The 13,824-nt window shown below is 44.0% G+C and overlaps 1 protein-coding gene across 3 annotated transcripts in view; it reads left to right on the top strand.

The window, feature by feature from the left end:
* SUFU (SUFU negative regulator of hedgehog signaling) overlaps window positions 1–13,824 on the top strand; it is a 95,643-nt gene that overhangs the window by 58,333 nt on the left and 23,486 nt on the right. For 2 of the 3 annotated variants that reach the window (XR_013957198.1, XM_080620930.1), the window contains exons 7-9: window positions 39–195; window positions 1,733–1,844; window positions 12,454–12,588. Coding sequence is in view for 2 of the 3 variants with exons in the window: in XM_080620930.1 (XP_080477056.1) it covers window positions 39–195; window positions 1,733–1,844; window positions 12,454–12,588 (404 nt within the window). In the remaining variant the exon portion in view is untranslated. The remainder of the gene's footprint in view (window positions 1–38; window positions 196–1,732; window positions 1,845–12,453; window positions 12,589–13,824) is intronic. The other variant, XM_080620931.1, reaches the window with a different exon arrangement.

Below are 13,824 nucleotides of genomic sequence, written 5' to 3'. Positions count from 1 at the left end.
ACACCCAAAACCATCTTGGGGTTTTGGATCTTTTCAAGCAGGAGAGAGTGGACAAAGGGATTGAGACAGATGGCTCAAACCTGAGTGGAGTGAGTGCCAAATGTGCCTGGGACGATCTCAGCCGGCCCCCAGAAGATGATGAAGACAGCAGGAGCATTTGCATTGGGACCCAGCCGCGGCGGCTCTCTGGAAAAGGTGAGAGGTCCTGAACTGAGACACTGTCAGAGCCTTTCGGCTTGTTTTCTGATGGATCGGGGCAGTGGGCTGCGTCATGCAGCATCTTGGGGTTCAGAACAAACACTACAGTTGCTGGAAGGCTCAGTATGTCACAGGAGAGGGAAAGGAATTCTGGTGTGGCCTCTCTGTGTAAGGCAGGGGAGAAGAAAAGAGATCTTTGTGTTGTTTTGTCTAAATGCTTCCTTCAAGGTTTAGGCTATTTCTAATCTAAATCTGCACAGCTAAACTGAGCACTGGGTGAGAGAAATCAGGACTGTAAACACCTGCAAGGCAAAGCAACTGCATTTTTTGAGGATGTGCTCCTTTATTAACATTGTCACTTCTTGGGTGGCAAGTTAGACTGATCCTGCACATTTCTGTAGCTGAACTCAAGTGCTCTTGCAAATGCGGAACTCTGGAAAGAAGAAATAAATTACAGTGGAGTTCCCCTTTGCAGTGAGATGCCATCTCAGGGTACAGATGTCATCACCATTGCACGTGCTTGAAATTACACGTGTTACCTTTCAAGTGGGTGAAACACTGTAAAATTGGAGGGCTTGTTTTCCTGGAATTAATAATGGTTTCCACAGGAATGGTATCTTACTTGGTTTTAAGTCCATGGTAAAATAAAAAGCATTTAAATACATATAGGGTTCCTTCTGGCTCCTGTGCAAATATTTTGAGCTGCATTGAATCTAAAAAGGCTGTTTTCCCATAGCTCTGCGAATGGAGAGCCCAAGGCTGGTAAACGTGATGATATTTGTATAGCCTTCAAAAGATGTTTAAATCATTTGGATATTTTTTTGTCTACCCAATTCCCACATTTCTCAAAAAAAGATGAGGAAACTTCTAAGAAAGGAAAGCAAGGATCCTATTGAAGTCCTTGGCCATTAGACATTATAGGAAGATGAGAAAGTAAGAAGACTGCATCTGAACTGCATAATTTGCAGTTTATTTTCAAATGTGAGCTTCAGGCTAAAGTTTGCCCTGCGTGAAATTCCCTTCTTTTGTGAATCTTGTCATTCATTAATCAACAGATTTGCAAAGCCAATTGCAAAAGCTTGGGAACGTCCTTGCACTCATTTGGTAAAGGAACAAATTCCTGTTACACCTAACGGGAAAAGTGGCTTCCAGCTCAAAGGCTGGAAGTGTCATGAGGTTCTGTGGGAGCTGCAGAAATAGCAAACACCTCATTTATGAAAGGATACGAAACTACTCAGAATATCCTCATGAGGAGGGCTCAGTACAAAAGGTTCCCGCTCTCCTTGCCTGACATAACGTGGCAGCCCAAACCAAGAAAATTCAGTCTGACTTTACAAAGTGAAATGACTCCTGAGGTGCAGAAAGAGCTGATAAGAATTAACGCTTAGAGATCTTCATTTCTTTCTGAAGGGGAAGAGTTTAGATGAAACACACCATAGAAACAGGCCTTAAAAAAAGTCAACCAACTGACATTTCCTTGTGTCTGTGATATTTCTGAGGACTCTAAATCATGTTTAAAAAATTCTCTTTGCAGATACAGAGCAGATCAGGGAGACTTTGCGGAGAGGGCTTGAGATTAACAGCAAACCTGTTCTACCTCCAATAAATTCACAAAGACAGAACGGGTTGAACCACGACCGAGCACCGTAAGTTTCACCCTGCACACTCCACGCTCAGATGGGGGGCACGAGGAGGCTAAAGAGTTCAGTGTGGGAAACAAAGTTAAAGCTGGGTGGGAAAAAGCTTGGCAAGGGGAAAGGAAGGCAAGCAGCAAATACTTGCACAGCACAAGGACAGAGGGAGAAGAGTTGTTCAGGTTGGGTTAATGGGCTGATACTCAGGAGGGCAGATTTTGAGGGGGGTTTTGAACAAACCTTGCTAATGCAGAGCAGCTCTGACTGTGTTCTGTAGAACCTGCTGTTTGTGATGTACAGTGATTGGAATCAGACTGGACTGAGCCCTATAAAATGTACTGATACCTATAAAATGTATGGTATCCAAAGAGGTGGCATAGATGAGTGTTTGCTGATGTTTTTGCCTAAGCATTTCGATTTCAGGCCCATAATTACGAACCTTTTGCTTAAAATGTTGGGTTTATTCCCCCTTTTATTTTTAAGTGACTTTGATCTTACCTTGCTTAAGCATGCATGTACTGGTAGTAATTACATACCAGTACCACCCTCCTCTCTAATAGTCTGTAGACTTAACAGGTGATTTAAATAGGACCTGGTGGGCCTCATTTGTAACTTGACTTTGTGAATCTATAGGAAATTACCTGTGGTTTCAAGCCATCTCCAGTATCTGTACTTAGGTCTTTCGGAGTTTCTCCCCTTCCTCACTTCAGCTTATTTCAGTTGCTAGTTAAATATCTTCCCACCAATCTTTATGTTTTCATCTAAATGATACAGAGACGCATGCATCTTTGCTGTGCTCTTTCATCTTGGTATTTCCTTTGGTTTCCTACTCTCCAATGAACATTTGTGCTTTCTTGTTCCAAGAGTAAAGATCATCATGAAATCAGCTCCTTCCTGTAGTGCCAGGCAGGGACAGCATCCTGCTCTGTTTCAGTTCTTGTTTCTTTCTTGATTCAAGCATTTAATGAGAAAAATATTCCTCATCCTTTGTTAGGACCCTGATGTCCTTTCTTGTTCCATTTTGTGGCTGACTTCCGATTTGCCTTGTATATGAATATTTCCGAGTTGGCTAATCCTTTTGGGGGAAGTATTATGTCAGTTGCTGATGCTGTGTACTAATAAGTAATATGAGATATTGGTGCTTATTAAAGAAAAATCTCAAGTGGCTTTATTATTGCTTTAGAAATAATCTTACTTTTGCTATATAGTAATTCTGTGGAGCCAGATTCTGACCTGACTCTGATTTTGAGAAGTATTTCTGTGCCTAAAGGTTGGTCCTGTTGCCCCACTGAAAAACAAAATAATTTGCACAAGTCACACTCAACCTTGGAAGGCTCAAAAGTATTGAGCAGCATTTCTCACGGATGCTGGGCTCCTGCATGAATCTGCATGCCCAGTAAAAACTCTTGAGTTCACAGTGGTTGGGGATGACCAGAGACATTTGGGGTGCACATCAGGTAAGGGAGGCAGCTGATGGGTAAGCCTTAATGCTGGGAGACAGTTGTTGCTTAGATAACAAAGTTTTATGTTATTCAGGATAAGATAAACAGAGATGCACTCAAGACAAGGTGGTGAAAGGTTAGCAGAGGTCTAAGATGAAGCACACAAATATTTACCTGGGGTTTCAACTGTTCTGAGGCACAGAGAGGAAGGCAGGTCAAATTCAGAGCCTCACAGCCATGACAGTGCTCTTTGTTGCAAACTTCTCTTAGCTATAGAAGCTGCGCACCCGCCCTATCTGAAGCCTCAGTGATAGGAATGGCTGGTTCCCAGTGTTTGCCTCCTAGAGATCAATACATTTCTCTGAGGCCTGTGGTTACCACTATGGAAACTGATATCTAGCCTGTTTCTCCGCAACAGCGATTGATTTAAGGAAATAGAGCTATCAGCTGTGTGTCTTGCCAACGGATGATCTGGTGATAGTACCAACGGATAGGTCTCCTCAGTGCAAGTGCGTCATAGTACTTTCTTCCTCCATCTTACTGACTACTTTGAGAGGAATTTGGAAAAGGTCTTCTTCTACTTGTGTAGTGGCTTGTCTTCTACAATTCATGTACCAGATAAAATGGGATTTGTTCAGTGCATTGGGCATACTGAGAGGGGTGGTTTGTACTGGAAAGCAGTGTTAACTCACAAACTAACTGGTACTTAAATCAGGCCTGATGATTATCCTTACTGGCTGAAACTTAGCAGTCACCACATTTTCCAGCACAGTGTGGTACAGATAAAGCAGAAGAGGAAGATCTTACTAGGTCTCAGCCTTTCTTAATACACTGTCACAGCACGTCTTATGTGTTTCAGCAAAGTTGCTCAACATGCTATAGACATAAAGTACATGAGCATGATCTGGAGACTTTTGTCTCCAGCAGCTACAGAGGGATGTAACTTAAAGAGTTTAGCTTTTGCATGTACTAATATATCTACATCATATTCACTACAGGTACCTGCAGTGGCAAAGGATGAGACACAAAAGCACAAAACCAGTTCAGATACAGTAATTTCATAAGACTTACAAGCACTTGAGATGAAGGACAGCTCTGCACATAGATCTAGTCCTTCTGGTGCAATCCTTGCTTGGGCCTGGTAGGGCTACAACTCAGTTCCATCCTTCAGTGTAAATCTTCTGTAATCAAAGGCAAGTCATTTAGCTATTGAGCTTCAGTTCTGAATCTATAAAATGGGACTAATAACAATGTCATCTTCTTGAGGCACCACAAGGATAAATATGTTAACGATTATAAGGTGGTGGCTGATGAGAAGCAGGCTTGTGTGTAATCATATCCTGCACTGTACACACCAGACCATAAAATATCAAACCCATGGTTCATTGCAAGGGTCCTGTGAATAACTAGTGCATTAGAGGCTCCTTGGGAACTTGACAGCAACGCTGTTGGGGCATAGCACATTGTTTCAAATCCCAAATCTACTTTCCATAGGGAAGGTTCTGCAGAACCCCAGGCTGTCAAATTTGCACCCAAATGACATTAGGATCTTAAAGTCTGATACAGACTCTAATGGAATCGCGCAGAAGAGGAATGTGCTGTTTATTTATTGTAGATTTGCAACCACCAACTGCTTTCCTAGTAGCTTTCTTCCCTTTCTTTTATCCTAACCCTACCACCCACACACAATAATCTATCAGAGCTTAAAGCCAACAACCTGTTCTGCATTCAGTGTCACAAAATTGTATCAGAAGCACTCAAACTCTCAAATATTTATTTGTATAAAATGCGGAGGATCGGAATTCCATACAGATTTCACTGCCTTTGTGTAGTTACAGTTTTCAGCACTTATGCAAAAGCCTCCCATTGTTTGGGTGCAGACAGGACTTGATTCAGTGTTCTGGCCCCTGCAAAGCACATACTTACATGTAAAGCATGCATACTACCAGTTGTTCACTGTTCCAGAGCCCTAAAAAAAAAGTTCCTTTGAGAAAAAAACTGGTTTCTGTCAGAACCCTGTTGGGCAGCTGTGGTACTTTGATTCATTAGTGTTATTACTGTAGACTGTGTAGCCCTTTTTCTCCTATGGATATGAATAAAAGCACTCTTAATGCTTAAAACTGCATCAGACATCTGTTTCTCAAAATGACTGTTAGCTCAGTTCATAAGCAGCCATTAAATCAGTTCGTACACATTAAACAAAAGAACATGTAAATTAATCTTTGGAAACATGACTAATCATTTCGACCATAGGTAACATAATACTCTCGATTACTGCTTGGAAAAATGAGGTGTGTGTGAATATAAATGTACTTTACGGTGGCGCATTATTTATTTCTTAGGACCCCTTAGCACCTTAGTAGGTGCTGCTCAGACAGACAGAAAGGCAAAGCTTCCAGTTGCCTGAACCATACAGATTCACTCTTGGGTATAGCGAGCTCTTACCCATAGGGAACATTCAGATGTTAGGCTAAGCGCTGCTGCTGCTAAGACCTTGGTGGGCAGGAAGCTCCAGATGTCAGAGTTAAGTGACGCTTGTGGAGTCTTGCTTCATTCAGTATTTAATTTCTTCATGTAATAAGTTGTGGAGCCGAGTCTTTAGTTGTCCTTGGTAATTATCTCTGTGCTTTCCTGTGAGGTAGGCAAATAGTATCTCCGCTTTGTAGAGGAAGATAGAGGAGTTAATTTGCCACAGTTGCAGTGAGAGCCAGGGCTGGGATAGGGGAATTCATGACCTTTTCCACCCCTCAAGGGTCCCCTTGATCACGCAATGTTGCTGAAAGTGATGTTTTTCTGCCCCTTGGCTGACTCAGACCGTTCTACAGCTCCTGTGAGCTGAGGCATGGAGTAGAAACCTAGAGCTAGCACGCTGCATTGCTGCACATGCTGAGGCTAAAATTATCAGTAATTGCTACATTTCATTGTACCAGGAGTCAAGTAATGGCCGTGTGCATCCTAGTATCTGAAGGTGAGGCTTGAGTATTTGAAAAAGGTCTCCCAAGGCTGCGTTAATTTGATGAGGCTTTTCCAGCATATGTCTGCTGTTTATCACTTTCCCCCTTCTCAAGAAGCATAAGGTGGTGTGGTTCAACATACCTGATTCCCCTATTTCTGTTTGGGATTCCCAGATAACTGTATGGGCACTGGTCCTCCCCATGAGTTGCAGTGGTTCATCTAGGGACCCACACTGAATGCCCCAGAGACCTCAGATCCCATCTGCATTCAATTTCCAGTCAGAAAGACAGGTTGAGTCTAGGGGAACCTGAACATACAGTAGCTCTGTGACCATCTGCTAATGCCATCCAGCCCTGAACAGTTTCCAGCTGTGTGCAGAAATGAAGGCAGGTTCCTGGCAAAGGGAGCAGGGAACAACCCTCCGGCAGGTGGGGCTGGCACAGCTGTCCTGGCTGTGACCTTCTGGTGCCCTTCACCCTGAGCACCTCAGGATGTTGCCATTCCCTTGTGGGAAGAAGGAGTTGTGTCACTCCAGGAGTCCTCCCGGGAAAACCCCAGACTGTCACACCGTGTGCCTGGTTTGGAGAGCATGAGTAACAGAGGCACCACTTCCAGAAATGGAGTCCACTGCCCATGCAGTTTCTCTGACTTGGTAAATAGGGCATGCTGATGTCTCCTTTCAGTGAGTAGCACTGGGTTAATGCACATTAACAAGCTCCATCTGAGCAGCACTTCTGAGGAAGCTCTGACAGTAATACCAAGATGTAGGATTTGCTTCAAGGCCAGTCTGCACTTTGCTTCTCCGAGTTGCACTGGATTTTGTTTGCTGCTTTACTTGGGTGGAGGGGAGCTGTTGTCTGTGTGGCTGGTTTCCTGTCTTCAGTTCTTGGAGGCAAACTTTTACATAGAGGGGAACATTTCAGCATTCTCTAAGCTATCTAGTTCTGGCTAGACTTTCTGATTCTGCAGCCACTAAGCTGTAAGTTTCCAATCCAGTCCTGCTTATTTAGGCATGCTCTCTCATCGAGACGCAATTCAGTGGTGTCTTGCTTAAGTAAGGAATGCTAAATGGGGGGAGGCAATATACTTTAGGGAGTGTCTCCTAGCATGAGGCTGAGTGCTGGGTGACAAGCCTGCAAACTAGTAAAGTAAATGTCTGGAAAACCAGTGTCAGAAGAAGTGCAGAACGGACACCATGCAGTAATTTGCATGTCTGCATAGCTTTCCCCATCTAAGAATCCAAAAGTGCTTTGCAAACATTGACTTAATCCTTGCAACATCTCTACGTGGAAAAACGTCTCAGTTTTACAGGCGGGGAACCTGAAACATAAAAGACTTAACTTTGCTCATGAGTCTGCAGGGTGCCAGTGGCACAGCCTAAATCTCTCAATCCCTGTTCAGTTGCAGCCCTGAAACAGTCTTGGCCCCCTGCAAGCACTGACAGTAGTTGCTATGCAGCTTTCCAAAGGGATGTGTGAGTGGCAAGATGCTGCTGGCATTGTCCTTGGAGCCCTTCCATGCCAGGAAATGCACACAGAACGTCTTCACTGTCTGGTTTAACCAGAGTGACGAGCACTCAGGTCTGAACAGTCCAGCTAGCCTTGTCTCAGTGTGACCACAGCAGGAGCTGTGTAACCATGTCCTCCCCATTCCTGCACTTGCCTCTGTGTATCTGTGACGTGTGCCGTAACTCTGTTTGCCAAGATGCTTAGGGCTCTTTCCCACAACTCCTGGTTTGCCCTTCAGGGGAGACTGTGGGAAAGACATTGGAAGATTGCCTGCACTAAAGTGATCTTTGACTGTATCTTCGTTAGGGAGTGAAGAGGTTGGGAAAGGAAAAAAGGCGGGGGGGGTGGGGGAAGTGGTTCAACCTTTCTCTCCCAGCTGTGTAAGCTTGCACTGATGGTTTGCGTTTGCTGGGGTCTGTAGTGAGAAAGCAAGGAGCAGTGACTCTAACTCAGGTTAGTGGTGCAGTAGGCACCCACTCCTACAAAGAGCCCTTGCCATAGCCAGCTTCCAACAGTAAGTCCTTTGGTATCTGAGAGGGTAACTTGGAAATACAGTGAAATTATGCTCCATGTCAGTGTCAGAGCTTGGAAGGGAGCTGAGACCTCCTTCTGTGACAGATCCATGAGATCAAACACTGATCATAAAGCAAAACACAAATGCAAGAATAAGTAAACCTTTCTTAATCCAATCAGCCTGGATATTCTTGAATCCCATACAAGTACTGCCAGTGGTTGCTTGAGAAGAGGTTGCTATAAACATGGCTTCGAAGGAGGGGACATCCAAACTTTGTGCAACTCAGTGATTGCATTGGTGGTTTTCCAGGAGCCCCATGGGCTGCTGCTAATTGCCATCAACTTAAGGAGGTTGCAGTCACCCTCATCTTTAATACAAAGACAGGGCCCCCGGGAGGCTGCAGGTTCTAGCGTGTGGCTCACATTGAGAAGGAGCACAGCACGCTGGGACATGTAGTCTCCTCAGGCCCTTTGTCCCTGTTGACAGAGGTCTGGGAAAGCTGCAGGCCACATTGGACACCTTTGCAAAGGTTTGACAACCCCTGTCTTGAAAGAGGGGGGAAGAATTAGATTTGGCTTTGTTTAAGTTCATGCGCTGTTAATCAGCATTCATGAGATTTAAAAATAAATAACAAACCCCAGCAAACCTCCTTTCCTCCCTCTCTCTCCTCTGCCCAGAAGCAGACTACTGGTAGAAACCTAAGCTGGAAAAAATAGTTGAAAGTCAGCTAAAGTCACCTTGGTAACTGCAGCAATACACTTGCCCAGAACAGGAGACATCAAACCCAACTACAAACAGCTTTAAAGAAACAAAAAGAATGTAATCATCTAAAGAATTAATCTGACAACTGCCCACGTTTACACCTCCCACCAGCTCCCAATCAGAGGGAAATGCGCTTTAATCTCCTTCAACTCCCCTCCAGTTTCACAAAACACAAGATGTGCAGTCCTTAAACTGGGGCATTTCCGGCATGCTGCTTCCATTTAAATCTACAGCCTTTCCTAATGCAGCAGCCTGGCTTTTCCAGACTTGTTTTTTCTGGACACTGAGAAACATGAATTTTTTTGTGTGGGTTGGATGAAGTATTAAATCTGGAATAGACAAAGTTTGCAGCGTTTTACATGATAGTCAGCTAGATCTTAGTCAGAACAAGTAAAACTCCACTGGCTTTTGCTGATGATTTATTTGGTGATGGGGTGGAGGAAGCAAAGGCTTACGGGTAACTGACAATTGTAAAACCAGGGATGTTAGTGTTAGAAAGCAAACTTTTTCTACATTTTCTTCTGAGGCTGAAAATTACAAGCTGTGGATGGCAATGTGTGTTGTGACATGAACATTTCATTAATAACAACCTCGAAGTCCTGCTGACCCTTCATCTGGGCCATCGCCCTTTGGAAGGATTTCCATTCCCCAAAAGAGAATTTTAAGGGGTCATGCCAAGTCCCTGTGTCATGCAACATATTCCAGAGTCTGCAAGTAATTGCACTGTGGCCTTTTGGATGTGTTATACGCAGTCTACTACACACAACTCTTGTATAGAAAGGTTTAGCTTAGATAGAGTGTTACTTGGTTTCTGCTATTGGAGCTTCACCCTTAACTTTAAATAGCTGAAATTGTGTGAGAAACACAGAGACCGTGACTATTTTGGGAAGGTTTTGCGGAAAGGATTAATACTTTCGTGTCATTCAAAATATTAAGTGCTATTTTGCTTCACTCCTTCACCTTTTTGACAGAAGGGCTGGTTACTTATTAATGTGAAGTCATAATTATTGACAGCCTTAAAGTCATGACAGTTCCGTTTGATAGTTACACATTAGTCAACATCTTCTCTTGAGCATGTAATGACAAACAGCATTTGCTGGTTTTAATAAGACTTAGAAAGCTTTGCCCCTTGCCTCTAGAATATTGTCATCATTCCTATTATTGCATTAGCAACCGGAGGCTGTTTCCCCTCCGGACTGCAGCCACATTGTGCTGGCAGCTGTACTGAATAGCATGGTGGGAACCTAAAATCCCACCTTCAGCTCAGGGAGGTTTGGAGCCCAGGGACATGGGGAACTGTCCTGTGACTGTCCTGCAGCATAAACCTACCTACAGCAGCAGTTGCCTGAGAGGTTGTAAGAGGACGTGCCCAGCACTTTTAGGCAGTCCAGGTGACAAGGGCACAGTCTCTTGTCTATAGCCACAATATTGCTGTAAAGCTCCTGATCTGCTCCAGGGTGCATAAACTTCGGAGCTGCATTTGAAGAGTGCAAGCATATGGCCTGCTTGAAAATCATGCGTTGCTAATGGGTGACCCTTTTGGTAGGGGTTGATAAATGAATGATTGGAAGCTGTAGACCACAGGCTGACTTTCCCACAGCTCACTGTGTATATAAGATCTGATAAGGAAGTTGAGGCAGAGCTTAGCTTAAGGTCAACTGATCATTAATCAGCTGTAACTGCACTTCTCTGGTAATCAGCCTGTAAAATGCTGGCCCACTCCACTCTTTGAAGACCCCACCTACAAAGAGCTGTAAAATGTTTGCTGAAGTAGATTAAACACGGCTTTAAGTGCCACCTATAGACTACAAAGCATGTTGTGTCTTTGCTTCAGGGTTAAGCCACCAAACTTGACGCTTTTGCTGATTGTCAGTCCATCAGCCCACCCTGCGTATAAGCTGTGTCCTGACTTACTGTGTCCTTGCTGAGCCCACATTGCTTTTGTGTGTTGCCAAGGCAGAACCTGGGACATGTTTTAGTTTTTTGTCTTGCAGGCAGCTGAGCTGCTCTGGTTTATTTTTTTCTCCTCGTGTTTCTGACCTGGCCATGCAGAGTATTTGCAGGAAAGCACTGTGAGATATCAGAGTTTAGCTTGTATCCTCATTTCAGAGTGGGCAGCTCAGCAGTCTGGGTGAAAGGCTTACCTAGGTCTGGATGACCTGGCGAAGCAACAGGCTGATCTGCTTTGGAAGCCACACTGAACTATATTACTGTGAGAGTGGTGGATGGGAGTTATTTTGGGACAGCACCCAAATGTAAAATCAAGTAAAGGTGTGATTTAAGTCAGCTTGTGAGGGTCAAGCTGCTTCTTTATGACCATTTCCAGATGTACATTATAGTGGTTCCTCTTGAGTGGAGGAAGGACCACGTTTACCAATGTTCCCAGATGGAGCCACAGCCTGATAGCCTTGTTTGGCTTTTTGTCTGTCTGACACGATGAAAACACATTGCAGTGTGGCATCTCCCAGTCCCCTTCTGCTTTCCCTGTCCTCCTCCAGTGATTCTGTGCTACAAAAACTATCTTAACAAAGTCTGACCTCTGTTAAGTTCACGTGGAACGCCAGGTGGCAAAAATACATCGCATGTCAGACACATCACAGCAGTCTGTCATCTGCAAAAATTGTAAACCCCCTCTTTTCTTTGTTCTGGACTATCAAGTAGGGAATCACGCTGATGCTCTTTGGACATATAAAGTGTTTATGGTCAAGTATTTAGAGATATACCGTTGGATTATCTAGAGGATTCTTACTGGCAAAGTTCCTAATTATGTAACAGCATGACCTTTAGTCCCAGCTTCACAATGTGCTGGTCTCGCAGAAATGAACGAATAAGAAAGCAACGCTGTATTGTCTTAAAGCAGCTCTGCTTACAACGGAAAACAGTCTTCAGATGTCTGACTTGTCACATGTAGAGTCCATCTTTTGGCTGTTACACTTGATGCTGGTGGAAGAGGAGGGTTCTCAAAACCTTTTGGTTGAACTGTGCAAAGAAATGACTTAGGGATGCCTCAGACCTCAAAAATATTCAAACAAAGGCACCAGGGACTGGACAACTCTGTCCTGCAGGCCACTGCCTTAAAGTCCTGCAGATAAAGCAAAAGCAGGAGGGAGGGCACACCTGGTAATTCTTCCAAGCCATTTTAAGGGGTTTTGGAGAATGTAGGTTTGCTCCAGTTCTTTCCAGAAATTTTAGTTCTTGTATGCTGGGAAGGGATGCACCATGTGTGTGCGCCAATTCAGATCCTGGGTCGTCAAATCAAAGTGAAGAGCTGCATGCTGGGTCTGAGGGAGGCTGTGTCTCTGTAGGAGTGATGAAAACTCAGATGTGCCTATGTACATTTTGCTCCTGTGTCCTTCAGCATTCACACAATCGCTCTGAAACACAGCAGAAAGCACACAGCACTGGGATCCTAAATATGTGCATTTTGTCTCTTCCCTTAGAAGCCGTAAGGACAGTTTAGAGAGTGAGAGCTCAGCAGCTATCATTCCTCATGAGCTAATCCGCACAAGACAGCTGGAGAGTGTACACCTGAAATTTAACCAGGAGTCCGGAGCACTCATTCCCCTCTGCCTAAGGTGAGCAAAGCTGTCCTCCTCCTCAGCTTGTGCTAACATGCTGCTTTTGCCTTGTAGTGTTGTTTCACCATACAGACATGCATGCAATGGGTCTTTAAAGGCCAGAGCTGAGATATTTTGCCAAAACACATTAGAAACAGATGATTCTTTGTATGTGTGTTCATCAGAGTAAGATTGTTTCTCATTCTTTTTATGTCCTCCAGTGTATTTTGAGTGCTGAAACAGGACAGGGTTAGTATGGGGGGGGTTATTAATGTAACGCTGGCAACTCTGTGATAAAGAAGGGATGTCTTAACATACTCTGTCAAAGAAATCCCTTAAGTTGTTAATTCTGGCTTATGGGCTCAGACACAAGTGGTTGTGCAAAGTCTGTTTGCAGTCAGTTCATGCGTGCAAGTGTGTTTTTCAGACAAATTATGTCACATACATGACAGAAGAAGCAAAAACATTGCGTGTGTACTCTGCACATTGTCTTGTGAAGGTTCAGGCCCCGCATACCACTGCAAGTGACTTCTCTGAGTTTCCAGAGTCTAGTCAGCAGTATTTTTAAAAATACCTGTGGCAAATATCATAGTCCTTAACATAAAGATGAACTGTGGGGTTGAGACAAACGATTGTAGGTGACTGAGTTACTTTAGCTTAATGAGTAACACATCTGTAGTATCAAAGTTATCAGCAGCTGGTGCACACTTGCCTGTGCCTGTTGAGAAACCAGTGGGATAGTTAACATGAATATATTTTATTTTACATCACAACTGTGTGAATGGTCTGTCTTATCAGTTACCACATCTCAGCTGACCAGCAGTAACTCATCAAGCAACTGGGATCTGTTAGGCACAATATATCTTACCTGAAGTTTTCCCCCTTGCATGTTGGAAGCCATGCATGCGTGTTACACGTGCTCTGAGCCTAAATACCAGAACCGTGATTTTCCCTGTGGAAAGCACTGGCAGAAAAAATAGGGAAGTGATACTTTAGATGGTCAGGTATGCATGTTTTCTAGGTATTTGCTTAATGCAAGTTACGTTTATAAAGCACCAGGGCAATGGACTAGTAGGTATTGTCACAGTAGGTAAGTTTAGCCCCACCGATAAGCCTGCTTAGAAATTCATCTTCAGATTCCCACATGATATGGAGTCTGGATTCCCTTCTCCAGTTTCCATCTTACTGAAACTGGTACAGGGACTGGTAGCCCCCTGCCCTTACCTACATCAGCACCTCATCATGGCAATAGGC

The sequence above is a fragment of the Psittacula echo genome, assembly GCF_963264785.1.
Source record: "Psittacula echo genome assembly, chromosome: 6".
Classification (NCBI taxonomy): domain Eukaryota; kingdom Metazoa; phylum Chordata; class Aves; order Psittaciformes; family Psittacidae; genus Psittacula; species Psittacula echo.
The sequence above is the reverse complement of the archived record's forward strand: the minus strand, read 5'-3'. Positions and strand labels throughout refer to the sequence as shown.